This window comes from Eubalaena glacialis, chromosome 15, assembly GCF_028564815.1.
Source record: "Eubalaena glacialis isolate mEubGla1 chromosome 15, mEubGla1.1.hap2.+ XY, whole genome shotgun sequence".
NCBI classification, from domain to species: domain Eukaryota; kingdom Metazoa; phylum Chordata; class Mammalia; order Artiodactyla; family Balaenidae; genus Eubalaena; species Eubalaena glacialis.
In genome coordinates this window covers 75109953-75137191 of record NC_083730.1, presented here as the reverse complement: position 1 = coordinate 75137191, position 27239 = coordinate 75109953, and the positions used below count along the sequence as shown (strand labels likewise).

General features: G+C 48.2%; 1 protein-coding gene across 1 annotated transcript in view; it reads right to left on the bottom strand.

The window, feature by feature from the left end:
* ACACB (acetyl-CoA carboxylase beta) overlaps positions 1-27239 on the bottom strand; it is a 136485-nt gene that overhangs the window by 29599 nt on the left and 79647 nt on the right. Inside the window, exons 17-32 of the mRNA XM_061169893.1 lie at positions 26457-26602; positions 25157-25307; positions 23333-23467; positions 21073-21219; positions 19347-19535; positions 17718-17818; positions 16063-16151; positions 15846-15970; positions 11409-11522; positions 11131-11244; positions 10461-10550; positions 7326-7444; positions 4438-4575; positions 3533-3632; positions 3337-3444; positions 85-141 (exon numbers count right to left, since the gene is read on the bottom strand). Of these exons, the coding sequence (XP_061025876.1) occupies positions 85-141; positions 3337-3444; positions 3533-3632; positions 4438-4575; positions 7326-7444; positions 10461-10550; positions 11131-11244; positions 11409-11522; positions 15846-15970; positions 16063-16151; positions 17718-17818; positions 19347-19535; positions 21073-21219; positions 23333-23467; positions 25157-25307; positions 26457-26602 (1923 nt within the window). The remainder of the gene's footprint in view (positions 1-84; positions 142-3336; positions 3445-3532; positions 3633-4437; positions 4576-7325; positions 7445-10460; positions 10551-11130; positions 11245-11408; positions 11523-15845; positions 15971-16062; positions 16152-17717; positions 17819-19346; positions 19536-21072; positions 21220-23332; positions 23468-25156; positions 25308-26456; positions 26603-27239) is intronic.

The following is a 27239-nucleotide window of genomic DNA, read 5'->3' as shown; positions in this document are numbered from 1 at the left end:
CCAATCTACAGAGTAAGCATCAAATAAATGGCACCAAGTCTTGAAGAATGCGAAAACCTCAGATGTGTTGAGAATCGGACTGACCTCTTGGGCAATCAGGAATGTAATTCTTCGGAGTCCATACTCCACAAGGATGTTTTTCTGTATGAAAAACCAAAAACACAGTGGGATCATATTTGGCCACAAAAAGGAATGATATATGTTACCACCCGGATCAACCTTGAAAGCATGCCGAGTCAAAGAGGCCAGTCCCCAAAGACCTCATAGTGTATGAAATTCCATTTATCCCATTTATAGGAAATACCCAGAATAGGCCAATCCATAGAGACAGAAAGTAGATTAGTGGTTGCCTAGGGCAGGGGAAAGGGTTTTGGGTTGAGGGAAAATGGGGTGACTGCTAATGGGTATTTTGGTGGGAGTGGTGAAAATGTTCTAAAACATAATGATCATAATGATGGCTACACAACTCTATGAATACATAGTAGTCCCTCCTTATCCATGAGAGATACGTTCCGAAATCCCCAGTGGATGCCTGGAACCACGGATAGTACCAAACCCTATACATACTATGTTTTTTCCTATATATACATACTTATGATAAAGTTTAATTTATAGATTAGGCACAGTAAGATATTAACAATAATTATAACAAAACAGAACAATTATAGCCATATACTGTAATAAAAGTTATGTGAATGTGGGCTCTCAAGATATTTTCCTGTACAAATTTAATGCCTTTTCCGTCTTAACTAGGCACTTATCACTCACTGTGGCTGTAACGTTTGCAATTTTGGGTGTGACAGCAAAACTAGCACGCATTTCTTTTTTCCTCCTTCACAATTTCATGGATAGAAGACTTGGTTTTACCATAGATCTTAGCAACTCAGCATACATTTTTTTTTCCTTCCTTATTAAGTCAAGAATTTTCACCTTTTCACTTAAAGGGAGCACTTGACAGCTTCTCTTCGGCCTGTCCGAGTTGCCAGCATCACTTGTGCTTTGGGGGCATAATTAAGTAATATAAGGGTGACTTAACATGAGTACTGCAATACCATGACAGTTGATGGGATAACCGAGCTGACTACTAAGTGACTAACGGGCGGCTACGCTTGGACAGAGGGATGATTCACATCCAGGCAGGACGGAGCAGGATGGCATGAAATCTCATCACACTATGCAGAATGGCACACAACTTAAAACTTACAAATTGCTTAAACTTAAAAATTTCTGGAATTTTCCATTTAATATTTTCAGACTGTGGTGGACTGTGGGAAACTGAGATTGCAGAAAACAAAACTGCAGAAAAGGGGACTACTGTACTAATAAGCACTGAATTGTACACTTTAAATGGGGGAATGGTGTGCTAAGTGAATTATATTCAGTAAAGCTATTTATATATATATATATACATATATATTACATATATATATATATATCTTAACTTTTCATGAACTCTTTAATGAAATTGGTGGGATGGGGCACTGCTGTATTTTTTTTTAAAAAAAGACGACAAGCTGAATAAAAAAGCCTGACACAAAAAAGTACAAACCATATGCTTTAGTTTATACAAAACTCTAAAATAGACAAAACTAATCTCTACTATTAGAAGTCAGGATACTGGTTGGTTATCTCTGGCGGGGGAGATGTAGTGATGGGAAGAGGCTCAAGAAGGGCCAGAACATTCATTTCTTGATCTGAATGTTGGTCACACTTGGGAATTCCCTGTGAAAATTCATCAGGCTGTACATTAATGATTTGTGCACTTCTGTGTACATTTGACTTCAGTCAAAAATTACCCAAGAAAAGTACTAAACTGTTTTTAGTTGTTCCCTAAACGAAATAAATACTATTATGTATAGTTCTCTGGGGAAAGGAAAAAAACCCAGAAGACCAGAAAATAAGGATATTTTTAAATTTCTCCATGTGATAAGGAAAATTATTAGGAGAAATGAATAGTCTTAGTCCATTTCAGAAAGAGGCAAGGAGACATAATCAAAAAAACACTTAACAGAATGCAGGTTGCAAAGAAAACAGGATAAATTGGAAAATGAAGAGGATTCTACTGGGAGCCTGATTACTGTTCTCAATTAAAGGTGTGCGTGAACGTACAGGTGTATGTATGTGTCTGCGAATGTGCACGTATGTATCTGCTTAGTGCAAAAATTTTTAAATAATATAGAAATATGTAACATTAAAATGTCTCTCACTCCCCTGGTAGGTGTATATTCTGCTAACTTTCCTCTCTTTGGTATGCTGTATATAAACACTTATTTGTACAGAGACACATACGTTTAATCTTTTCTAGCTCATGCATATCCTCCTGGGTCGATATGTAGAGAACTGTCTCCTTCCCACACACAGCCACGTTGCCCCCCATAGCACGGCTGTTCCCAGGTGATTCTGACACCCCTTCACTGCCCCCTCGGGGGAAGAACCACCAAGTATCTTGAGCATCGTCTGATTTGGTCAGGGGGCAGGCAAACTGCCAACAGCTCAAACGTTGCCTTATCTAAGCCATGGATGCCAAGCTCAAAGTCCAGTAAGGACATCAGCTATGTTAAGAAACAGGCTAGAGGGAAATATACCAGGATTCTCACAGTCACTGCCCTGGATGGTGGGGCAAGCTTTTCAGATCTGTCTGCCCCTTAAAAATTTTCTACAATGTACATCATTACACTGTTGATTAATCAATCACATAAGGCTAAGTACATCACTAACAATAATGTCCCTAAGCTTTCATGGCATCATCCGTGCATTATTCACCCAACACCTCCTGCCTAGGAAGCACCAGGCCAGGTCCTCTGAGGGACACCAAGTCAGAGGAGGTAAGAGGTGTCCCTCCCACCAGAATAACATGGGGGATACAACACATATACAGATAAATACACTAAAAAGCAACAGCCAAAAATTTCCAAGTGTTCTTAAAGTTGAGACCAAGTCAGGAGGGTAAAGAGCTAACAGCTATACAGTGTGCCTGGCAGATTTGATTAATTTATGAGCTTAAGTATCCCATCTTACAGATGGGAAAACTTAAGGATCAGAGAGATAAAGTAACCTGCTGGAGGTCACACAGCACCTGCCCCATAGTTCTACTACCTACACTTGCCAAGCTGCTCCACATCTGTTTGCAGCTGGGGTCATTAAGCATATGTAACAGCTGTCCCTACTGCTGGGTAAGAATCCATGCCAGCAATGGCCACCACATGTTTATAAAACCAACCCACAGTTATATGCATACATGGTTGTTTATGTAAGTGACTTGGGCACATGGACGCCTCACCAAGACAGCCCCTCCTCCTTCTCCAGGGACCCAGAAGCAGAGGCTGCCCAGCGTACCTTGGACTGAACGAATGTCCGGAAAATGGGCACCAGCTGCTCATCCTCCAGGTAGTCTGCACACTGGATGGCCACGTTCAGGATGTGGATCGGCTCTTCTCGGAGGCTCTGGGAGAGAAAACCAAGGGTAGGCAGTAGAAGGGCCCAGGGCCCCAGCCCGCCCCCTCCTCGGCTTGCTCCCTGCTCAGACACTCACCTTGTTGTCATCCTCGGAGTACAGGGAAGTATGGGCCTTACTGAAGAGAGGGATGTCCTTGGGCACGTTGGCAAAGCAGGAAATGACCTCATCAAAGTTCCTGGGGGCAAGGGGCAGAGAGGGAGGGCTGAGGGGCCGCTGCCCCACAAGGTGATAGGTCAGGCCCGACCCTCACTCTTTCCCAACCACCACTCTGCAAGCACATCCAAATCTGTGCAGAATTCCTGTGGTTCCTGACTAGGTCCAAGGCACCATCGATGGGGTCTTTCCCAAAAGGGAAGAATGAACCTATGTGATTTGAGATGGTGAATAAAAGAAATGATTCCCAACACTTTTGGGGGCATGGCTGGGGTCCCCCTTTTACTGGCTGGTAGACCCTTGCAACCTCATCTCACCCCGCTGAGTCAACTGAGGATAACAAAAGTAACCACTACATCTCCCAAGGCTGTTGTGAACATACAAGATAATCCAAGCATGATGCATAATATACAGGACCAAGTTGAAAAAAGGGCAACGATGCTGACATTTTTGAGCATGTTATTTACATATTAACTATAGTTTAAATATTTTATATGTATTATCTCATTTAATTTGCCTTGTGACCCTACGAAGTAAGTCCTTCTCTTATGCCCATTATACAGATGAGAAAACGAAGGTACAGAGAGAAATCATTTGTTCAGAGTCTTATAGTCAGAAAGCAGTGCAGAGCCAGAATTCAAAAGCAGGAGGTGCTGACACAAAAGCCCACACTTTTGATGATATTATTATTCTGTTATTATTAGCTCCTTGTGCCATGTGTCTGGGCCACTCCCACCTGTGTGTGCAATGAATGGGTGGGGGTCAGGGGAAGCTCACTCAACCCCTGTACGTGGGGTGTTCTGGGGAGACTGAGCCACACTGGGTACCTGGTGAAATCCTCGAATCTCTGGAAGGCAACCATGGCCCCCATCCGCTGGGACTTGGGGGAGAAGCCACTGTCCATGAAGAGCTCCTTGCTGTGCCTCAGCAGTTCAGGGTTGGTGATGCTGATGGGTACGGCCATCCTGCAGAGGGGTGGGAAGTAGGGGGTGAGGCAGCCACCCGTGGATCTAGCCCCAAGAGCTGTTCCTGCCCTGGAAGCTTTGGTGAGCCAGCGCCACATTAGAGCCTTCTGAAAGAGGGGGGCTTAGAATCGGGGTGGAAGGGACGGGGTAGAGCGACAGGGGTTGGGGAGTCTCATCTGATTCCTCAGGACCTGGTATAGAGCAAGAGCTCCACACATGAATGAATAAATGACTGAATGGTACGTGCATGCATGCAAGTCCAGTTCCAACATGGTCGCCAGATAAATCCATAGCAGTGAACTCAGCCACAGAGTAAGAATGCACTCAGCGCCAATTTCTCCTGGAGAGCCCCAGCCCCCGGCGGCTGGTGAAGGGCCAGCCTTGGTTCTGAAAGACATTCCAGGCCTCTGCTCCCCTAACCCCTCCCCTCCATCAAACCCGCCCTACGGACAGGGCCAGAAACCAAAACTGACCCCCAGGCCAGCAGCCCATTGGAGTTTAGGTGGCCACTGCCCCCAGGACTGTCTGCACACCAGGAGCAAATCCAAATGGGCCCCCGGGTAGTTAGGATGGGGCCCTGGAATCAAGCAAAGGAGGGGCTGCTCATCAGATCGGGGCAGAAAAGAGTCAACAGAGCAGGTCTGAGGTTGCTCTCCTGAAAAAGAGACCTACTTGCAAGGCTGGCCCTTGGCTGGCGTCCAGGAACTCGGGGTTGCCCCCATTCCCTAAATGATGAGGGAGGCTCACTGTGCCCACGTTGTTAGCACAGTGTGGTTTAGGCTGAGCTTTCCTTCTGGACTCTAGGATTTTGGTACATGCTCAGCAGAGGGTGCCCACGTGACCAGCTCCCTGTGAAAACCCTGGGCGCTGAGCCCCTAACCAGCTGCTGGACGACACTGCACACACACCATCACAACTCCCTGCTGGGAGAATGAAGCATGTCCTGGGTGATTCTATTGGGAGGGGACTCTTGGGACCTTGCGCTGGTTTCCTCTGAACTTGACCCCATGCCCCTTTTCCCTTTGCTAACTGGGCTCTGTGTCTTTCATTATAATAAATCACAGTCACAAGCATGAACATACTGAATCCTGGAAATTTTTCTAATGAATTCTAGAAACCACGGATGCTCTTGGGGACCCCCGATCCAGGTGGGGCAGGGCCTGTGTGTGCCTTCCTGTTGGATACCCCTGAAACCATCCGCCAGGTCGCCTGCTCCCAGACAGCTGTATGCAGGGGTAACACACTGGTGTGGCGGCATGGGCTGAATTCGGCCCACAGATGGACGCTGTGGCTCCAGCCAGACGCTGGTCCGCGCAGCATGTTTAATATCTTCCTTATACATTGACTACCTGTCCGCACTGAAAAGTTGAGGATTTGATTTTCTTTTTAAAGTCTCGCTTTCCTGCTTCTCTTGGAAAAAACAAGGAAAGGTTTGGCCCCACCAGCTACTTTTCTGGAACTAAGACAACAGCCCCTCAGGCATGGCCGTGTTCTTGAGTTCCCCCGCTCTGGCCATGCTCAGCGCCCCTTGGGCCTGGACCTAAGTCCTGCTGGCCTCTCGCCTGACCTCCCCTCTGGTCTCACGACCCAATTCACAATGTGCCTGGCTCTACAGACACAGGTGTGGAGGGTCCAGCCAGGCCCTGCTGCGCGGTGAGACCTCACCCCTCATGACCTTCCCAGAGGCCTGCAAGAGCAGAGCTGTGTTGGCAAGTTGAGGCCACAGGTCCCAAGTAAGCTCCTGGCCCTCCCAGCCGACAGCAATGGCAAGGGCCTGAGACAGTCAGGGAAGCCCTCTAGGGTCCTCAACGTCTCCCTGGCTGATAATAACACCCTGTGTCTATACTGAGGGTCACAACCAATAACCTGGACACCCGTGTAGGTTCTTCCAAGAAACAAGGCGTGAGTCACCCCCGGCCTTCAGAGGGCGGCCCCCCTTTCCTAACGGGGTTGAACTGCTGTGACAATGACATCCAAAGGGAAAGAATTCCTCCTCAGGTGCGGACAAGTTCAAAAGTTCTTACACCACCCCTCCCACAGACCCCCAAAATGATTCCAGGCCCCCAAAGAGTCAGTCTCCTTTTCTCTCAATTGGGCAAATGTCACAATTTTTTTTTTGGTGGGGGGGGGGAATAAGTCTGAATGAAATAGAGTGTGGAAGCACTCAGCATAGGGCCTGACCCACGTCATGCCATCGGACAGTAATAACAGTATCGGTCATGATCTTCAAAGGGACCCTTAATATTCATCAACTTTCTGCATGCCAGGCACAGTCCTAAATGCTGTCTTTGCCTTATTTCATTTACTTTTCATCATGGTCTTGGACAACTCTGTCCAATAGAACTTTCTGCAGTGACGGAATGTTCTAGAACATTCTGCAGTGACGGAATGTTCTAGAACATCACAACGTCCAACATGGCAGCCACAAGCCACATGTGAGCTTGTGGCTAGTGCACACTTTAAATGCAGCTGGTACGACCAAGGAACTGAATTTTTAATTTAATTTTAATGCATTTTAATTTCGATATCCCACAGGTGGGTAGTGGCTACCGGAGGTAAGCACTGGGCTATCTCCATTTTACAGACAAGAGAACAAAGATGGGGGGAGACGCCAGGGTGGGGAAGTGGTGAGCCTGACGTCTTCCCAGCAGTTCCCAGACATCCTTGTTGGGTCCCTCCAGAAACAGGGCTACAGTGGTCAGGGAGAAAAGAAGCACAAGCTGGCCCCCCAGGTGGGTACCACTCTGTACCGGTTTGGGTGGGAGGAGGGCAGCATGAACTGGAATTCCACCACGCAGGTGCCGTCCGGGAGCTGCCGGTGCTGCAGGCTGGTTAACTCATAGGCGATGTAGCCCCTCCGCACATAAACCTAACGAAACAGAAGCACAGCTGACGGAGTGCCCTCAACACCTGAGAAAACTCAGGCTGAAGGTTCCCAGAAACGATCTTGAAATATGATCCCTAAAGCGGTAGCTAACAGCAAATTTGCTCACTCTTCAGGATGCTACTTTCTCTGCAAAGGACCAGATAGTAAATATTTCAAGCTTTTGTGGAATGTATCTTTATCACAACTACTCAATTCTGCTGTTGTAGGGACTCCCCTGGTGGTCCAGTGGTCAAGACTCCATGCTTCCACTACAGGGGGCACACGTTCGTGCCACTGACAATACGTAAATGAGTGGGCGTGGCTGTGTTCCAATAAAACTTTATTTACAAAACCAGGCAGTGGGCCAGATGTGGCCCACGGACTATAGTTTGCTGACTCCTGCTCTAGAGTAACACTGTCCAACAGAAATATAACACAGGCCACGTAGGCAATTTTAAATCAATTTCAGATTTTCCAGTTGATACTTAAAAAAAGGCAACAGGTTAAATATAATTTTAATAATATATTTCATGTCATCCCCAATACCTAAAACATTATCATTTCAACATGTAATCAATTAAAAAAAATTAAGATATTTAAAATTCTTTCTCCATACTGAGTCTCTGGAAGCCAGTGTGTATCTTACACTTCAAGCACAGCTCAATCAGACTGGCCACACTGCAAGTGCTCAAAAGCCATGTGTGGCCAGTGGCTGCCATATTGGACCACACAGTTCTAGAGTCTAAGCATTGGGAATTTTTTTAATTGAATAGGGAAGCCAGGGACTGTGCAGCAAAAGTTAACACAGCAGGCCTAATTGCTACCCTTTGAAAGGCCTGCTTGCAAGGCTGGCCTTTTGCTAGCACCTAAGAACTCAGATTTAGGGAGGATTCCCACCATTCCCAGATAAGAACGGTTGATGTTGCCTAAACTATGCAAACAGTATGATTTATGTTGAACATGTGTTTTCTTCCTGGGAGTTTAGAATTTTGGTATGTGTTAGGCAGAGAGTGCCTATGTGACCAGCCCCCAATAAAACTGTGGGAGCTAAGTCTCTAATGAGCTTCTGTGGTAGACAACTTTTACATGTGTTGCCATAATTTGTTTGTCAAGGAATTAAAAGTGCCTGGAGGACCACTGGAAGCTTGTGTGTGGTGTCCTCTGGCCTTCACCCCATGAGCCCTTGCCCTCTGCTGACTGTGCTTTGTATCCTTTTGCTGTAATAAATCACAACTGTGAGCACATCTATATGCTGAGTCCTGGGAGTCTTCTAGAGAATCAGTGACCCTGGGCGTGGTCTGGGAGCACCAGACACATTTTAAGCAGGGACAAAACTCTACACAACTCAAGAGGCCAAGTGAAAACCTTATGTTTACAATGCTCATCTTGAGTCATGAAGAAAAGGTTGGATTCTATTCAATAAAACTGCCCAACAAAGTGATGGAACGTGTAAAGAAAGCATCCTAGAAAAATCACTAACAGAAATAAATGGGATTCAGCACTTTATTAAGTGGAGAAGGTGGGCTGCTGCTTTCTATCTGACTTAGGATCCCTAGACTTAGGACCCCCTAAATAGACAGGTGTTTGGATGATGGGTGACAATGGTGATCAACACTCACATCTGATGCTTACTCATCCTGTGAGGTCAGCATTACTATCCCTATCTAAAGTGCAAGAATCTAAGAGTCCAGAGAAGGAAAGCAACTTGCCAGAGGTCACACAGCTTGGACCTCTGCACACGCCGCTGACTGGAATCTCTCTGCTTCTCCCTCCCGCCAATTCCTACTTGCTCTTCAGACGCTTTCATGTCACTTTCTCATCAAAGCCTGAGTCGAACCTCTTGGTAAGGTTAAGTACTGCTATGCAATTCTCATCACGGCCTGCATTTTCCCTCTGTGGCCCTATCACGTGTATAATTAAAGAAATACTGAGTGTGTGTCTCTCCCCAGCCAGAGAAGCTCCACTAAGGCAGAGACTATGGTTATTCTCTAATGTATCCCCAGCAACTGGAATACAGTAGGTCTCAATAATTACTGGTGAAAATTGAAGACAGGGGGAAAACACTTGGTAGCTACTTAAGAGTTGTATTAGGTCTCACTGCTGCGAACAAAGAGTGGGGCCTGGAGGGGTTCTTGGAGTTGAAACCAGGGGAGGGGTAAAAACTGCAGGCCCAGAGACAGTGGCTGTAACATGCTTACAAGCACAAAATGGTCTCCATGGAGACCCAGTCAACCTTCTGGCATCAGGATGGGTGACCCATGGGGTCTAAAAGATGGCAGAAGAGTGGGGACCACAGGGGACTGAGACTCCAAGTTCAGAGGGTAAAGAAATGAGGAGACATCACCAGAGGAAGACAGTCAAGTCGAAAACACCCATCATCTCATAACTCCTTGAAAGGATTCTGAAAGAGCAGATGAAATGTCGTGATGTCCTGAAATTAACCGAACACCTCTCAGCCCCTGAATTCAGGACGACCAGAGCGGGAACAGACAACCTGGCTCTAATCCAGGTTTCGCCACTGCTCATGTTCGTCCCTGCCTGACACACAGGGAGGTCACCTTAAGCTGTCACCTAGGCTCCTTCCGGCTCTCATAGTTCCAAGTGGAAAAGTCTTTCAAAGGCATCTAAGGCAGGTGAGTCGGAAAGTTTGGATGAAGTGCCTCAGACTTGGCCCTTGGGGGTTCATATTTAACTGTGCCTGGTCCGGAGGAGACTGGAATGGCACACAAGATAGCAGGGGTTACCAGCAAGGACTCTGGACTAAGACAGACCTAATGTGAATCCTGGTTTTGCTACTTCCTAGCTGTGTGATGTTGAGCAAGTTGCTTCACCTCTCTGAGCCTCCGTTCCCTTCTCCGTGAGACAGGTGTAAGTAACAGGACCTACCTTGTAGAGAGAATGATAAGATCACGTTTGCCAGGCACGTGGCCCAGGGTCAGGCGTGTGGCAGGCGGGCAGTAGATGTTAGGACCGGCATGGTCAGTACTGGTGCTGTTACGGGGGCCTCTCTCCTACTTACCTCCAAGGATGCCATGCAGACGACTTTGTTAGTATGATAGAAGAAAGTGGGCAGGACATCAAATATGGTCGTTTCTGAGAGTATTAATTTCTACAGGAAATGGAAAGGGGAAAAAGAAGGAAAAGGGAATGTTAACAAGTTCTAACCAGCAATCAGGTAAGCAGGAGGGATGGGGGCAGGGAAGGAGGCTGGTCGTGTTGTTATCACAAAACGTTGCCCATTTCCCAGGCCCACGAGATCTGAACATGGAGGCAGCTCTGGGGTGACTGCTCCCAGGGCCCCCAGCTCCAGACGTGGAGGGGGTGCCTGGAAGCCTGTGAATGAGGCAGATTTAGGGGGTGGGGGAGCCCTGGGAAGATGAAGCCATGACCCAACCATGTGAGTGCTCCCAGCTTCCAATAAGTTCCATCACACATGAATTTTTAACATCACACCTCCTGGGAGAGCCTTGCTGCCTGAGGCTCTGTCCATCCTGCAGGACTCAACCTCTCCCAGAGCCTCCCCTGGGCAGCCCTGGCCACACTGGACTAAACCACTGGAGTTGGCAACTGTGCCCTGCACCCGAGTGTCAGCCCATCGAGGGAAGGGGGAGCCCACTTCCCCAGCCCCAGGCCCCACCTGGGTCACGGCGTGTGCTCTGTGCCAAGTGGATGGATGGAGATGGCCTCACCTTGAGGTTTTCCGGGCAGAACTGGTGGCCGTACATGTCAATGGCAGACAGGAAAATGGACTCCACCTGGTTGTGCCTCAGCTCATAGGAGGGGAGGTGGGAGGCAATCAGGACCTGCAGGGGGAGGGGACAGAGGGGCTGGGGTGAGCCATCCTCATGGGGAGGAGCCAAGGGGCGGGTCCTGCAGCAGAGGGGACATGCACGGTGGGGGCCGCGTGTGGGGAAGGACGGCACCCTATGACCTCACGCACAGTGGGGACCACGGCTGGCGACCCTACCTGCCTGGCTCTGAGGGCCACCTTGCAGTGCTTGCTTTTGCTCAGCTGAGTGAGCTCGCTGAGGATGGAGGTCAGCTCATCTGACAGGGAAGGGTCTGGGCCACAGAGCTCATCCTTTGGGGGAGAGAAACAAAATCCAAATGGCTGTCTGTTCTACCAGAAGGAAACAGGCCAGCACTCACCCTTGGCCAGGGGGGTGGGGGTGTGGCTGCCCCCGCAAACCTGCACAGCGTGATACACATACCCTTAGCCACTCTCCACCAAGTACCCCCCTATTCATTCACTCTTCCATTCATCCACCCCAAAACATGCCCTAAATTTCTGGCATGAAGAAAAAGACAACAAAGTCTCTGCCTGCATCACTATTAATGGCCAGCACTTATCAGGTACTTACTATGGCTGGGCAAGCAGCTAGACCCTTTCCACTCATTTCCTCAAATGCCCCCAACCCACTGACAAGTTACTATATGATTCCCATTTTACAGAGGAGGAAACTGAGGCTCAGAGAGGCAATGTGCCTTGCCCCAAAGCTACCAAGCACGTGCAAGGCAGAGCCAGATTTGAACCCAGAGCTCTCCTGTCCCTATGGCCTCTCCCTCTTTCCTCTAAACATTGTTGCCTGACTTATGGAGCTCAGTTTCAGAGAAGAGGGATGAGGGGAAATAGAGGCAGGTATGAACAAAGAGTAAGGGCCACATGGGAGGCTTTGGTGAGGGTGTGTAAGCTACCCTCCAGGAGCCCCGGTGTGAGGGGAGCATCTAGGGCCTGGAGAGGTCAAGGGAGGCTTCCTGCAAGAGAGAAGATCTAGAGGTGGAACTTGCAGAAGAGGGAGGGATGAGGGTTCCTATGTGCATCCCTCCTCTCTGCTTCTGAACAAGGGACCTTTCTGCTGGAGACCAGGGCCACATGCGACTGGTCTCTGCAACTCCTCTTACGCCCTAAATGCAAGAAGGGCTTGGTAATGGCTCAGAGCTTATACTCCCTCAATACCCACAAAGACAGAACAATGAATGCTGGGAATCTGAATGCCTGGGCATCACACCCCCCTTCCTTGCACCAGGCCGTTCTCCAAGTGGTCACCAGATGGTGGGGCCAGGGGTCATTCTTTTCCGCATCTGCTTCTGCATTTTCCTAATTAGAATGAGCCCACACTGTTTTCACAATCAGAAAAAATTTTTTTAACATATTAATATTTCACACTTGTACACAAACACATAGCATGTCAGTGCTGAAGAAATCTCATGGGAAATTATTCTAAACTTTCTCTCCCTCCCAAATTCTGATTTGCTTTATCAAGTGGCGGTGGCATTAGTCTCCATCATTCCACCAGCCTGTGGCTCCAAGGATAGCACAGAACACAGGCGCTGTCCAACAACCAGGCTAGTGGTTTTCTAAGAGAGGAAAGACTCAGGAGTTCCCTGTGGCCTAGTGGTTAGGATTCTGGGCTTTCACTGCTGTGGCCTGGGTTCAGTCCCTGGTTGGGAAAGATCCTGCAAACTGTGTGGCATGGCCAAAGATAGAAATAAAAAATAAATAAGAGAGGAAAGACTCAAGACAAGTTCTATATGAAAAATTTTTAAATCTGGCCACCACACTCTACACACAAAAGTCTAAAATACTCTCTCTCCTTCTTGTTAACTTTTGTGAAGTGGTCCCATGGCGTATATTTTAGTTCACAGCATCATGTTTTGTTTTTTTTGTTTTGTCACTAGCAAAGTCCTATGACCACTGAATTGACATTCAGAAATGAGGTTCCCTGTAAAGACTCAAAAAAATTTCATTTCCAAGTAATCACTCAATTAACAAGTCTTTGCTCAAAATCTCCAAAGCATCAAATACCGTCAAATGCAAAGAACTCACCATTTTCTAGCAAATGGAAACAAGAGAGCCAGAAGAATGATGAATCTCACATATAACCCCCAAACCACACCTGCTACAACATTTTTAGCCTCCTTCACCAAGAAGCCCCTGGCAGTGCCCTAGTTCTCTGATCTGGGGGCCATTCCACCAGGCCATCCTCTTCCCCAGGCCATCCTCTGGTGAACATTATTTTTAAGAACTTTGCGCCCAAAAGAGAGTTATTATGTACACAAAGAAGAGCAAACAGCAGAATAACCCACAGACCCAAGCCCTGGCCTATGAACAAATGGTGAGTGGACTGTAATAAATTATAGGCATCCTTTGTTTTACAGACGCTCACACTTAAAAAGACTCCATCCAGGGGCTTCCCTGGTGGCGCAGTGGTTGAGAGTCTGCCTGCCAATGCAGTGGACATGGGTTCGAGCCCTGGTCTGGGAGGATCCCACATGCCACGGAGCGGCTGGGCCCGTGAGCCACAATTGCTGAGCCTGCGCATCTGGAGCCTGTGCTCCGCAGTGGGAGAGGCCGCGATGGTGAGAGGCCCGTGCACCGCGATGAAGAGTGGCCCCCGCTTGCCGCAACTGGAGAAAGCCCTCGCACAGAAACGAAGACCCAACACAGCCATGAGTAAATAAATAAATTAATTAAAAAAAAAAAAAGACTCCATCCAAAGGAGGTACTTTGAGAAGAGGGTTATATTATTTTAGCAATGAAATTCCCCCCAAGACTACATATGTCCTTGGTCATAAGTTCCCAATCCTGGCTGCATGTTGCAATCACTTGGGGAGCCTTCCTCCCAAATTTAATTTTTTAAAAAAAAATTTTATTTATTTTTGCATGCATTGGGTCTTCGTTGCTGCGCGCGGGCTTTCTCTAGTTGCAGCGAGTGGGGGCTACTCTTCGTTGCGGTGCGCGGGCTTCTCACTGAGGTGGCTTCTCTTGTCGTGGAGCACGGGCTCTAGGCGCGCAGGCTTCAGTAGTTATGGCATGCGGGCTCAGTAGTCGTGGCTCGCAGGCTTCAGTAGTTGTGGCGCATGGGCTTAGTTGCTCCGTGGCATGTTGGGATCTTCCTGGACCAGGGAATGAACCTGTGTCCCCTGCATTGGCAGGCGGATTCTTAAACCCTGCGCCACCAGGGAAGTCCCCCAAATTTAATTTTGAAGAACTTCAAAACTACAGGAGATCAGTTCATCGAAAATTATCCAGATTCAGCAACCGCTAAACTTTCACATTTGCTTTTCTAGTAAGCATACATGCATGCCTGTACCCACAAACACACTCTCTCACTCTTTTCTCTTTCTCTCTTTCAGTTGCAGACACCATGATCCTTCCTACTACTTCAGAATGTACCTCCCTGAGAAAAAAGATCTTTCCCCAGCTAACTGTAGAAGTGTTAAAACACCCCAAAAATTGAACACTAAACCAATATTATTATCTAATATACAGTCCCCGTTTAAACTTCCCATTGGAGAAGCTTTCAGAAAGTACTAATGCCTGGGCCCCACCCACAGAAACCCTGAGTTATGGACCAAGGGTGGGGCCTGGGCATCTGTATTTTTTAAAAGCTCCCCCACCCCCACCCCAGGTGGTTCTCAAGTACAGCCAGAATTAAGAGAATCTCACGCTGCACTAGCAGATTTTTAAATGATTCTTTACAAAAATATCAATATTTATGAATCCATCTTGTTAGGGTGTTAACTGCCCTATAAGCCCAGGCCCAAATCTGGCCCACTGCCCAATTTTGTAAATAAAGTTTTATTGGCACAGAGCCACACTCATTCATTCACATATTGTCTATGGCCACTTTCACGCTACAATGGCAGGGCTGAGTAGTTTCAACATAGGCTGCATGGCCAAAGCCTGAAATATTTACTCTCTGGCCCCTTACAGAAAAAAAATCTGCTGACCCCTTCCTGCTATCAGCCAAGCCCAAGTCTCGGCTACTATCTGCTGATCCTGCATTTTCCAAGTCACGTCAAGGAAAAAAATCTTTAGCTATAAAGGATTGCTAATTATTACCTGACAGGAAGAGAAATAAGAACAAAAACATTCCATGCTTCACCAAGAAGGCAAAATGAAAGCCCTACCAGAAGACTCGGAATCCAATATCCCTTGACTAATCATGGCTCATGACTCTGGAGCCACGCTGTGGGTTCAAATCCCAGCTCTGCACTTATAAGCTGGGTACCCTTGGGAAAGTGATTTCACCTCTCTGTGTTCTGTCAAAGGAGGATGAGAACGGTACCGACCTCCTAGGGCTGCTGTGGGAATTAAACAAGTTAGTATTTGTAAAGCATGTCAGGAGTGCCTGGCACACAGTAGGTGCTTTGTGGGTTAGTCATGATCTTCCCCAGGGGTCAACAAGTCCTACCTACTGCCTAGTTTCATAAGCAAAGTTTTATTGGGACACAGCCATGCCCATTTGCTTACACTGTGCCACAGCAGCATTGAGAGGTCAGGACAGAGACCATATGCTGGGCTAAATCTAATATATTTACTCTCTGGCCCTTTCCAGAAAAAGTCGGTGGAGCCCTGAGCTACCCCCACTCTGGGTAAAGGGCGACTTTTCTTGCTTACGATCAACATGATCACCAGCTGGTTCTTCTTGGCCACCTGCGCATGGGAGAAGATGCAGTCCAACACCTGGGACATGTCTGGTTTCAGCTGCTCCCTGAGGTTTATCACACACTTGTCGTAGTGGGCTGCAGGGAGACAAAAGGCCACGTGGGGTAAGGCTCGGGGCCCCTCCTGCCCCCGTGGGCTTGTCACCAATGCCTGCGGCGGCGACTCTTGCCTTGTTGGAAATGGTGCTCAACCAGTAAATATCTTCGCAGGAGATCCAACACCACCGCCTTCATGTAGCCCCGGGTCCCACTGCGGTATCTGGGGAGGAAGGGAAGGCTGCCTTAGTGATCAACTCCACTTCCTGGGGTGCCGGAGTTATCCACAGCCAGGACTTTTATGATTTGAAAAAGGAGAAAACACTAATAAAGAAACTGGAGGCTGCTCCCTCTAATCTTTAGGCCTGGGAGGGATGTGTGAGTTAGTTCATTTGTGCTAATAACTCCGCAGGCCAGAGAGAGCAATGATTTGCCCAAAGTCACACATCCAACGAGAGGCCAAGCCTGAGCCTTTGGATGATGCCTGCCCGTCCCCAGAGAGAAGGAAAAACACTTACAGAGCTGGGATGCTGAAAGGGGTCAGCCTTGCATGCATGGTTGAAAAGCAAAAATTTTCAATTAACCACTCAATGTATAAAGACAGATTGGAAAACAAAACAAAACAAAACTTGAAGGACATTTACCAAAAGATCCCTGTGTAAATTTTACTTCCCTTTTAAAACCAAATGGTAACCTGGATGTTCCTTAAACCATTTCCTCTTCTAAACTATTTCAGAACACAGGGGATTGAGTTTTTAAGAGAATGTGATGCTGAGTTTTAGGGAAGCTGAAAGCAGCTTCACCCCAGCATCACCAAATGGCAACAAAAGAGCATAAGAACCTAAAATACTCTTTTATTCAGATGTGATTTTTAAAACACACACGAACACAACATAAGACAGAGCTTTGAGATTTATATTTAACACACAAAAAACCTGCTATGGAATTTGATTCATTTATCATTTGTTCATTTCTTCTAGGCATTTCCATTGCTGAAGGATGGGTTAGCGTTAGCGGTCAAAGTGTTCTGGGGAAGGGATTCCCCTCCTAGCCCTCAGCTGTGACTCTCGCTTTGTGGGGAATCCGAACTCAAATCTCCTTCCTCAGCTGCGATCCTATATTGTTAGTATGAGTCCCCATGAGCCAGGGAGCGCCCTGAAAAGGAGGGCATTTTCCTATAGTCCTATACCCTCTGTACCTCTGATAGTTTCTGGCACATGGCGAATATGCGCTGAATTAATTCACTGAAGTCTGAGAATGTTTGGATTCTGTCCTTATAGGCAAAGCTTTCTTGCTGAGTTTTCATGCAAAAGGGCAGTTCTTTTTATCATCAGAATAGTTCTCCCTGCTCAAGAACTACTTAAGATAAAATACAAATTCTTCGCCAACTCCTCCTTTGCAAGGATCCCCCAAAACTGCAAGGATAATCTGTATAATCCTTTACAGCCTATAAAGCCATCTCATCTCACTGTCTCATAATCAAAGCTACCACAAGGACTCACTATGTGTCAGCACTTTATAAAAATCAATCTGCTCAAAGCTCAAAATGACTTATGGTGTGTGAAGTGTTTTTATCCCCATTTTACAGACTGGCAAACTGAGATTCACGGAAGTAAAGGGTGTTGTTTTGTTCTGCTGTTAGGAAGGGCTGTGCTGGGGCTGTAACTGGGGTATCAGACCCCAGGCACTGTCTCTCAGTTTGAGCCTGCCCTTAAGATAGCACCACCCTGGGGCAATACATGGATAACTGAGTGTGATAACCACACCCCAAGGAGGGCCCAGGACTCACTTCTGGACCAGCTGCACAATGCTCTGGGTGTTCATGAAGAAGACCTCCCGATCGGCCTTCCGCTGCAGGGTGGCCGCATGGCAGTCCAGGATGGTGGCTATCTGCATGGGAAAACAGGACAGGTCTGGCCACTCAAACCACACAATCTGGTTGCCACGCAGAAGTCACCAGAAGGACCCACCACAGGCTCCCATTGAGATCCCATTCAAAAATTTAAAATTCCAGCCCCAAAGCCCTCTGGCCACCCAGAAACAGCTCTGCACACCCCACTCAACATGTGGCTTGAGGACTCAAGAGCTCAGAATGACAACAATCACATAAAGACACGCACCACTGTATCATCCCTCTCCACAAATACAAATGCTCTGGGGAAAGAGGAGAAAGGAATTTCCAACCCCAGGGAGCATGAGGGTGTTGGGTATGGGGGTCCTATTTTTACAGTTAGATTTAATGCGATCGGCATATTGTTTGTGGCGACAAAAAAACATGTAATGAAAAACCTGCATCAATAACAAATTCCTAGAACGTTCCAACGTGTATTTTTCTCAACTGGGGTCCTTGAGAGCTTTGTTTTCATTATTTTTTAGTTGAGATAGAATTCATATACCATCATATTCCACCCCCCTTCTTTTAAAGTGTACAATTAATTCAGTGCTTTGTAGTATATTCACAGAGTTGTGCAACCATCACCGCTATCTAATTTCAGAGCATTTTCTTCTCCCCCAAAAGAAATCCTATAACCCTTAGCAGCTACTCGCAACCCCCCTGCCCCCAGCCCCTGGCAACCACTAATCTACTTCCTCTTCTCCATGGATTTGCCAGTTCTGGATGTTTCATATAAATGGAATCAGGCAACATGCGGTCTTTAATGATTGGCTTCTTTCACTGAGAATCATGTTTTCAAGGTTCATCCCTGGGGTAGCATGAATCAGTATTTCATTCCTTTTTATGGCCGAATGATACTCCAACCTAGAGGTTGACCTCTGGGAATAAACTGACTTACACTGACCTCGAGCACCCCAAATTGCTGACATGTGGGTGGGGTGATGGTGGGAGGCAGCCCTTATAACCAGGCAGAGAAAACAAAGGTAAAAAAGAGGTGCCTCTTCCAAATGCAGATTTCCTTTAAAATGCCTGATAAAAGCACCCCCAAAAAAGAACAAAACGAGGCCACTGTAGAATTATTAGAGATTTCTGATACTACCCGGGAATGGTTTCCATTCTTAAAAAATATTACATACACGTATAGCCCCAAGATTATCACCTTACACAAAGCAGAGGGGGAGAATCAGTGCTACACACTGGCAAGAAGAACTGACAATATCCTCTACTGTGTCAGCCAGCGTATATTTGGAGAAAGCTCACTCTGTTTGCACCAACTGCTTACTCCTGTTCCGAAGCCAAGTTATACAGAGTGAGGCCTAATAACTGTTTATGTTCCTCTAAACAACTGTTGCTTTGGGGGAAATGCTGCGATTCTGCAGAGAAAGCGTGAAAGAAATCTCTCAGTCCCCAGCATCTCGGCTGTAAGTGGGTCTTGTGAGGCCCGATTTGATCAGAGACCGGACGTCCGCACTGATGGGGAGACGAGTTCCCAGCGGGGCTGGAGTGGGGGTGGGGGGTACCCACCTGCTGGCTGGGGAACTGGCACAGCACCGAGGTGATGTTGCTGGCGTACTGGGCCATCACCCTGCGGACAGCCTTCTCCACGGGGGCGGGGATGCGGCCCGACACGCTGGTCATGATCTCCTGTAGATCCAGCAGTGGCAGCGTTGGGTGCCGGAGGGTCATCAGGAGCTTCTGCACCCATTCCTTCAGCTGCAGCGGGGAGCACAGAGTCGGCCCAAGGCTGTGCTGGGGGCATGAGCACGGGCACCCACCACAGGGCGTCTGACACACTCAGCCCATCCAGGCCCTGTGCACTTGAGTGGCCAAAGATCTAGACCCAGTGGCCTGTGGAACAGTCCGGAGTAGAATGGCCCCCTGACCACAGGGGGAATGAACACCCAGTTTCCCAACCCAGGAAGGCCCCACTCCCCTCTCCATGCATCCAAACAGCCAGCCTGGTGTGGGGATAGAACACCAGGCCCTGGGAAAAGCAAACATTTGTGGGACACTGGCTCTGTACCAGACACTGTTCTAGGACCTGGATTTGCATGTTCTCATTTGATCCTCAGAGACAACCCTATGAAGTAGGAATAATCATTATTTGCATCTTCCAGTTGAGGAAACTGAAACACAGAGAGGTTAATTAAGTTACTCAAAGTCACCCAGCTAGTAGGAAGCAAAGCCAGGATGCAAACTCAGGCAGACTCCAGTTGAGGAAACCGAAACACAGAGAGGTTAATTAAGTTACCCAAAGTCACACAGCTAGTAGGAAGTAAAGCCAGGATGCAAACTCAGGAAGACTCAGAGACTCTTAACAGCTGCATTGCACTGCTTCCGGCTCACCCGGAAGCAGACCTGTCAATGGTCTTTGAATGGGGAGGATAATGGCGCCAACCCCATAACGTGGTTGTAAGGTTTAAAAATGAAACCATGCACACACAGGCAAGTGCAAAGACTAAAAAAAATGTTGTAATTCTAGCAATTAGGCAGCATAACCTAGGGGCTAAGTGCATGGACTCTGAAGCTAGAGGGCCAGGGTTCAAGTCCCCTCTTTGCCTCCTCATGGGTGAAACCAGGCAAATTCTGTAGCCTCTCTGTGCCTCAGTTTCCTCACCTGTAAAATGGAAATAATAACAGTTCTTACCTCCTAGGTTGTTGGGACGGTGAAATGACTTAATAAGGTTTAAGTACTTAGAGTAGTAGACGGCACATAGCATGTATAGGACAAGTGCTGAGTTATCACCATGACCACCATCACCGTGATTGGCTTTTCTGGGACGGAATGTGATGTAGCACAATTTTATAGTTACTGACATTGAGTTTAGCAGCATGGGTCTTTCATGGAGGTCTGCAAATTTGAGGACTTGTTTCTCTACAGACAACGGGACCCTGGGATGATGAACAGAGTTGTGTTTCTGGACAAAGTCCCTTCCTCGCTGTCTCTTTAAGAGGGTGACCCACATCGACTCCTTTCTTAACTTACTATGTGAACATTCTCAGTGTTGAGCTGAACCCAACCCCAAAAAACAATGTCACCTTTACAACAGTTTATAATCAGACAGAAACATACACTGATGTTTACAATGAAACTGAGGAATTTCCTGAGACTGGGTCCTTGATAGAAACAACAGAAGATGAATCATTTTCTCATTTCTTACCTCAATAAAGATCTCTGGGATCTTCCGGCTCTTCATACGGACCTATGCACGTGTGTGTGATACACACCTACCCTGCACACGTGACCTACCTTGATGCTAAAAATAGGCTCCGGCAGACAGTAGCCCTTCATGATGTTCGTCAGATTTTCCAGGACACTGTGAAAAACCTGGTGCAGTTTCTCTCCGAGGATGGGCAGCGTTGGTTGGGAGGGGAGCTCTCCCGTGAATGGCTCAGCCTGATGAGACACAACAGGAGTCAGAGGTCAAGGCCGCTGTGGCCTCTGAATGAGACATACAAGCCAAGGGCCGAGGCAGAGCTACCAGCACACAATATACACAATACACATAATGTAGTTATCATGAAGCCTGTGGGGGAGGGGGGGACAGAAGAAAACATTGTATTGGAAAGTTAAAATTGCTACATTTACACCCCTGTGTGAGGTTTCCAAATCTTCCCCTTTACAAATGTCAGAGTCAATTATGTACCCCAAATAATTTTGGAGGGCGTTAGATGTGATAAAAAAAAAAATGTTCACATGTTGAGATCTGGGGAAGTCATTCTGGCTTCTACATGAGTTAACTTGAATTTCATGCTAACTAGAGCAGCCAGTTTGTAGCCAATCAAACATACATTGTACATCTGCTTTAATTATTAAAGAAAAGGGCACACTGACCAGAAGTAAAGAATGTCCATGTTAAAAATAAAGATGAAATGCCTCCCTTCCTCGGATGCCAATGCTGGTTCTCCTTTGATGATAAGATTCCCTTCCCAGCTGCCAAGGCCATATGGACTCGCTGTGTACGTGTCGATCTGTTCTGTTTGTGTGTGTGTGTGTGTGTGTGTGTGTGTGTGTGTATGTTTTGAAACCTTGAAGGAATGTATCCCTGACTTGTTTCATGTTCTTTGTTCTGACAAGACATAAAACTGTGCTGAAAAAAATGCTCCTTGGGAGCAGTTCCTCAGAGTTATCTGAAAGGTTGTCTTTCCGGCTACGGTCCTCAGTTTGGTTCAAATAAAACTCTTTTCTATTCCTATTAAAGACTGTTTATTATTTTTGTCGACAGACGTTTTTGTTTTGCTTTGCTTTCTAACCAAGATCATCTTCCTGTTTTTTTCTATTTATTTCAGTCTCACTCGAACCCTAAAGATGAATGCCTAGCAGGGTGAAAATTTAGGAAACTCTCATGCAAGTGTACGTGCTTTTTGTAAATCATAAACATTTAGCCTTAAAGGATCCCCAAATAAAAAGCTCCCCAAAGGGGCAACACTGACTTAATGTATCCATGCGTCTGTTAATTTATTCTACAAATATCCACTCAACACCAACTGTGTGAGGCACTGGGCCCCAGGAGCTGGGGTATGCTATTCTGCTGGCCCAGAACCCTCAGCTTCCCGGCCCTCGACTCCACTCCCAACCCCGCAGGCTCCTCTCACCCTTGAAGATTAACCGGAGGGTTTCCTTTCTCCACAATCTGCTGCTGGCTTCTCCACCTGGGCCCTCATAGCCAGCGGCCAAGGGCAGTCCCTCTGACTGCACTTACCGAGCTGAAGTACAAAAGCTTATCTGCCCGTCTTTCTCACGGGCATCTGTGAGCCTCCAGACCTGTGGCTGGGCGCTGTCTGAAGAACCTAGCCCGGGAAACGTTTGCTAAAAGGAATCACAACGCAGGCACAGACCTTCCTGGTGATCTAACAAAGCTCAGTCTATTTCTAGCTTTGGGAACCCTCTAAAAAGAATAATGAAAAGAAGAAGAAAACAAATGAAACTAATAGAATAGTATGAAGAAAAGAGTCGATTTGATTTTTTTAAAAAATGCTTTTCTAGCTTTTCTTTTTTCCTGGGCATATACACTAATTATTGTAGAGAAAACAAAATTACATGCATAAATGGCGAGCCACCTCCCCGCAGGCCTGGCTTACTCTAGGAGGGTAAGTCATGTCATGTCACGGAGACACGACAGCTCTATATAACGCACTGGGGGATGACGTCTGCGTCAAAGTTCACAGAAGGAACCCTTCCCCTGTGGGCGTCTGGGAGAAGGTTCTTCCAGGCAGAGGGAGCTGGCCCCAGGGGGATGGGTCTGGAGCATTCGATTAAGGGAGGGGTAGTGGGAGAGAAGATGAAGCCAGGGAAGAAAGCGGGGCACAGCTCATGGGGGGGTCTTGGAGATCATCGGAAACACATGGCTTTTATTCTAAGTGGGATGGGAAGCTGCTGAGAAGGATGTGAGCACAGGCAGGCACACTCCTACGCCCGTCGTGCTGGCTGCTGGGGGCGGGTGGTGGCAGGAGAGCCGGGGCCACAAGCCTGTCTGGCTCACGGGGTAGCCGTGCCGGGTGCCACATACCTGGTGCACTTTAGAAGGGTCATCGAGCTCCAGCCTGGCCACCACAAAGCCTGCTTCCAACACAGCCCCTGGGCGCTTGACATACTTCACCCGGCCACTTTCCTGCACATTCAGGGTCGTGATCATCTTCATCACCTGTTTTGCAGAAAGAAGAAATTAGATGGAGCCCACTAGGACTGGCCTGTGTCATCCCAAACTAGTAACTCTGGAGCAGGGACCGTGTCATTTACATTGAATGACTCCGTGGGCAGAGTTCAAGCGGAGGGTAGAGAGGGAACCAGCATTTTCACAATCTGTTGTGTACCAGGCACAGCACTGGGCATAAATTTTTTCCATCTGCAAAGCCAGCCAGGGAGGCAGGTGTTCATTGTGCCCATTTTACAGACATGGAAACTGATCTTTATTTCCAAAGGAAGGCCTCTGTCTTAGAAATACAGATGAATCATATGATGTAGGGTGACTGACACACACATTCTTAAAATGCGGTGCATTTTGTGACCAGCTCCGTTTTGTTTTTGTTTTTGTTTTTTTTTTTTAAAGATTGAGAGACAGCTATCAGACTTTTTTTTTTTTAAATATATTTTTCTTAACCATATTTGCTTATTTATTTATTTATTTATTTTTATTTTATGGCTGTGTTGGGTCTTCGCCTCTGTGCAAGGGCTTTCTCTAGCTGCGGCAAGTGGGGACCACTCTTCATCACGGTGCGCAGGCCTCTCACTATCGTGGCCTCTCTTGTTGTGGAGCACAGGCTCCAGACACGCAGGCTCAGTAATTGTGGCTCACGGGCCTAGTTGCTCCGCGGCATGTGGGATCTTCCCAGACCAGGGCTCGAACCCATGTCCCCTGCATTGGCAGGCAGATTCTCAACCACTGCGCCTCCAGGGAAGCCCCGCAGCTCCGTTTTTTAAAGGCAGTGAGAAAACCCTCTGGGGAATGAACAACATGATTGCAGTACAGTCGTCAGCCCCTTGAACTGGTCTGAGAGTCTGGCCGTGTGGACGTGATGAGTTTTTTTATCACGTGTGGGCTGCAGACTGACAGGACTGTCCCACCCTTTGCTCAGAAGTTCACAGCTTGGGCACCCAAGTCAGCCAGGCCTGGGATGGAACCCCTGCTCCCACCCATCACTCTGTGATCTCCAGCACATGCCTTCCCCTCTCTGAGCCTCAGTTTCCCCAACAGTAAAATGGGAGGAAATGACAGTCTTGCCTCACAGGGCGCTGATAAGGATGAAGCAGGATGGCACATAGTAGGAGGCCGACAAGCATCAGCTACTACCGTTGCTATATTTTCATTACAAAAATCACTATTTTCCTGGGCAGCAGAGAATGGATGCCGGGTTTGAATCCTGGCTTGGTGTGACCTTGAGTGAGTTCCTTAGCCTGCCCGGGCCCCGTGTCTTCATGTACAAAATGGGGGTCCCATTTGTGTCCAACTTATATGATTGCTGGGAAGATTAAAGAAGGTCATTAAAGACAGATAAAATGCTTAGAACAGTGCTTGCCGCGTGGGAAGTGCTTTGCTTCTGTTGGCTTACCACTTTTCAATTGTCCACATCATGATCATTCATCCGTCCTTACTCACTCCTGGGGGGGTATACATTTTTGAGATTTTTTTTCCCTTTGGATATTGCAGGGAATTGGGGCTGAACCCCACACACATGGCTCTCTTAGGAATCTGCAGATGACAGCCCAGGTGAGAGGGGAGGTCTGTTGGCTTAGGTGAAGCAGCATTGGCAGATGGCCCTCCCTCGGGGAGGGGGTGTAAGGGAGACCTGGCTGCAGCCCTACCCCCCTCCCAGGGGGCCAGCTCTGCGGTCACCTCTATCTCAGCATAGCTGCCCCCAGCCTCGATGTGGCCCCCGTCCTCCACCATGTACTGTATCAGCTTCCCCGCCGAAGGGGCTCTCAGGACCGTGGGATCATTCTCCTTCTCAAACACACATGTCTTGTTGCCGATGGTGATTCGGTAACTGGAGAGAGAAGGAGTGGGGAGGTGGTGGGGAGACTGGGGAGGACCATCGACCCAGGTGCCCGAGTCAGGGTTTCGACAGCATCTTCCCTTCCTAAAGGCAGCCGTGAGCATCAGCCTGTGTGTGGTTTGAGGGACTTACTCCATTTTTCCCAAATGGTAGCATTTGACAGTTACCGCAGAGACTTTGGGAGTGAGCTGGGTGGGACCCTTTACTGGCTGAAAACTAGTTCCTTTTCCTGACATAATTCCAACAGGCCCTGGCATAGAGAAAGCAGTCAATCACTATTATTCAGTAAATACTGACCCACTGAAAGCCTTCGCCTTAGAACTGGGAAGAGCATGCCCCATGGATGGAGCTTATAATCATCTTGAATATTCTTGGCAGATAGAACACGGGTTAAAAAGAGGTTAAAAACCACCGATCTGGGATGAATCTAGTCCACCTTCTTCCATCGAGGACTCGGAAGGGAATCTAACTGGAGCTTTTTCAGGCACGGGGCCTCTGGAACCCCACTCCTCCCCATCTTATTCTCTTGGTCGGGGGGGTCTTTGCTGCCTGTCCGTGGGGGTGGGCGGGTCTGTGTTTCATCGTGTGAGCTCAGGGTGGTCAGACGCGCTGGAGCAGGAGGACACGCGATGCACCTGTGCAAAGTGCTTCCGGATCATCCCGTCCTCCACCCAGCCAGACACAGAGCAAGCTTTCCCGCCGCCATCTGCTTGTTCCACGTGTCTCTTCCCCGACAGACTCCATGAGTCATGACCACGGCTGTATCCTAACACCTAGCCCGGCATCTGGTGTAAGCAGATGCTCAATAAATAGCCCCTTCCCTAATCGGACGGCCTCATCTTCTCCAAGCCTTGATCTGATGGGTACGGACACTGCAGCTCAGACCCGGAGCCGCTGGCACTCAGCACACACCTCGCAGGCCGTGGAGCTGGGAGTCACGTCCCATTCGGCTCTGAATCCACCCAACACTAGAAAAGGGCTTCCTGGGAACCTCCCATATATGCCTGCCAGCTGCATGGAACTCCAGCCGAGAGATTAACCTCTCCAGGAGCCCCAGAATGTTCCAGAGAAGGTGCCTTAGCGAAGACCCTCAGACCCGCAGGTGAGAGCTGGCTCTGTGTGCCCTCCACGACCACACACCTGTCGACCTCCTCCTTCAGGTACGTGGTGTAGCTGCTGCCACTGTAGGACAGCAGCAGCCCCCCGTCGTTCAGCCGGTGGGCGTCGATCTCGATGTGACTGCCGTTCATGATGAGGACGAACGTGGTTGGAGACTGCCGGGCCACCTGTGGGGACAGTTCAATGTCCCCACCTGAAATGAGGATGCCTGCTTGGCCCTGTGCCCCCAGAGCACCGCCTGGCCCCCTGACCACAAGGAAAGGCTAGTGTCCACGGCGGGAGTGCTGGGGTGGACACCTCACCCCTTGAGGGCCAGCCCTCACTCACCCCAAGGGAGCAGCGATGGGGAGGGAGCCCGGGGTCAGCGAGCCACACCTGCCCCGTGGGTGGGCTGGTGGCTGCCGGCCGCAGGTGTAGACCCAGGCCGGGCATCACTGCCCACTGTGTGCCCTGGAGGGCTGGGGGCTTTCTTCCGATTCTGTCTCCAAGCAGGGCTGCCCTGGGAGCCAGGGAGATGGGGGCCTTGCTCTGGGTGAGGCAGACCTGGGGCCTCCATCAGTGGCCTGGACATGGACTAGGGCTTTGCCCGCTAGACCTGGCCCTGCCCAGGGGCACACAGTGGATCTGGGACGCTGGAAGGAGACATATACGGCCAGGCCCTGGCCTCGGCTCTGCATTTCAATCTGAAATACCAGCCCCACCTGGCCCTCAGTTCAAAGTATGTGCTCTCTCTCAGAAAACTAACACCCTAAAGAGCCCTCAACCTCTGAAATATATATATAGTGACAAAAGATGGCAAGAAAT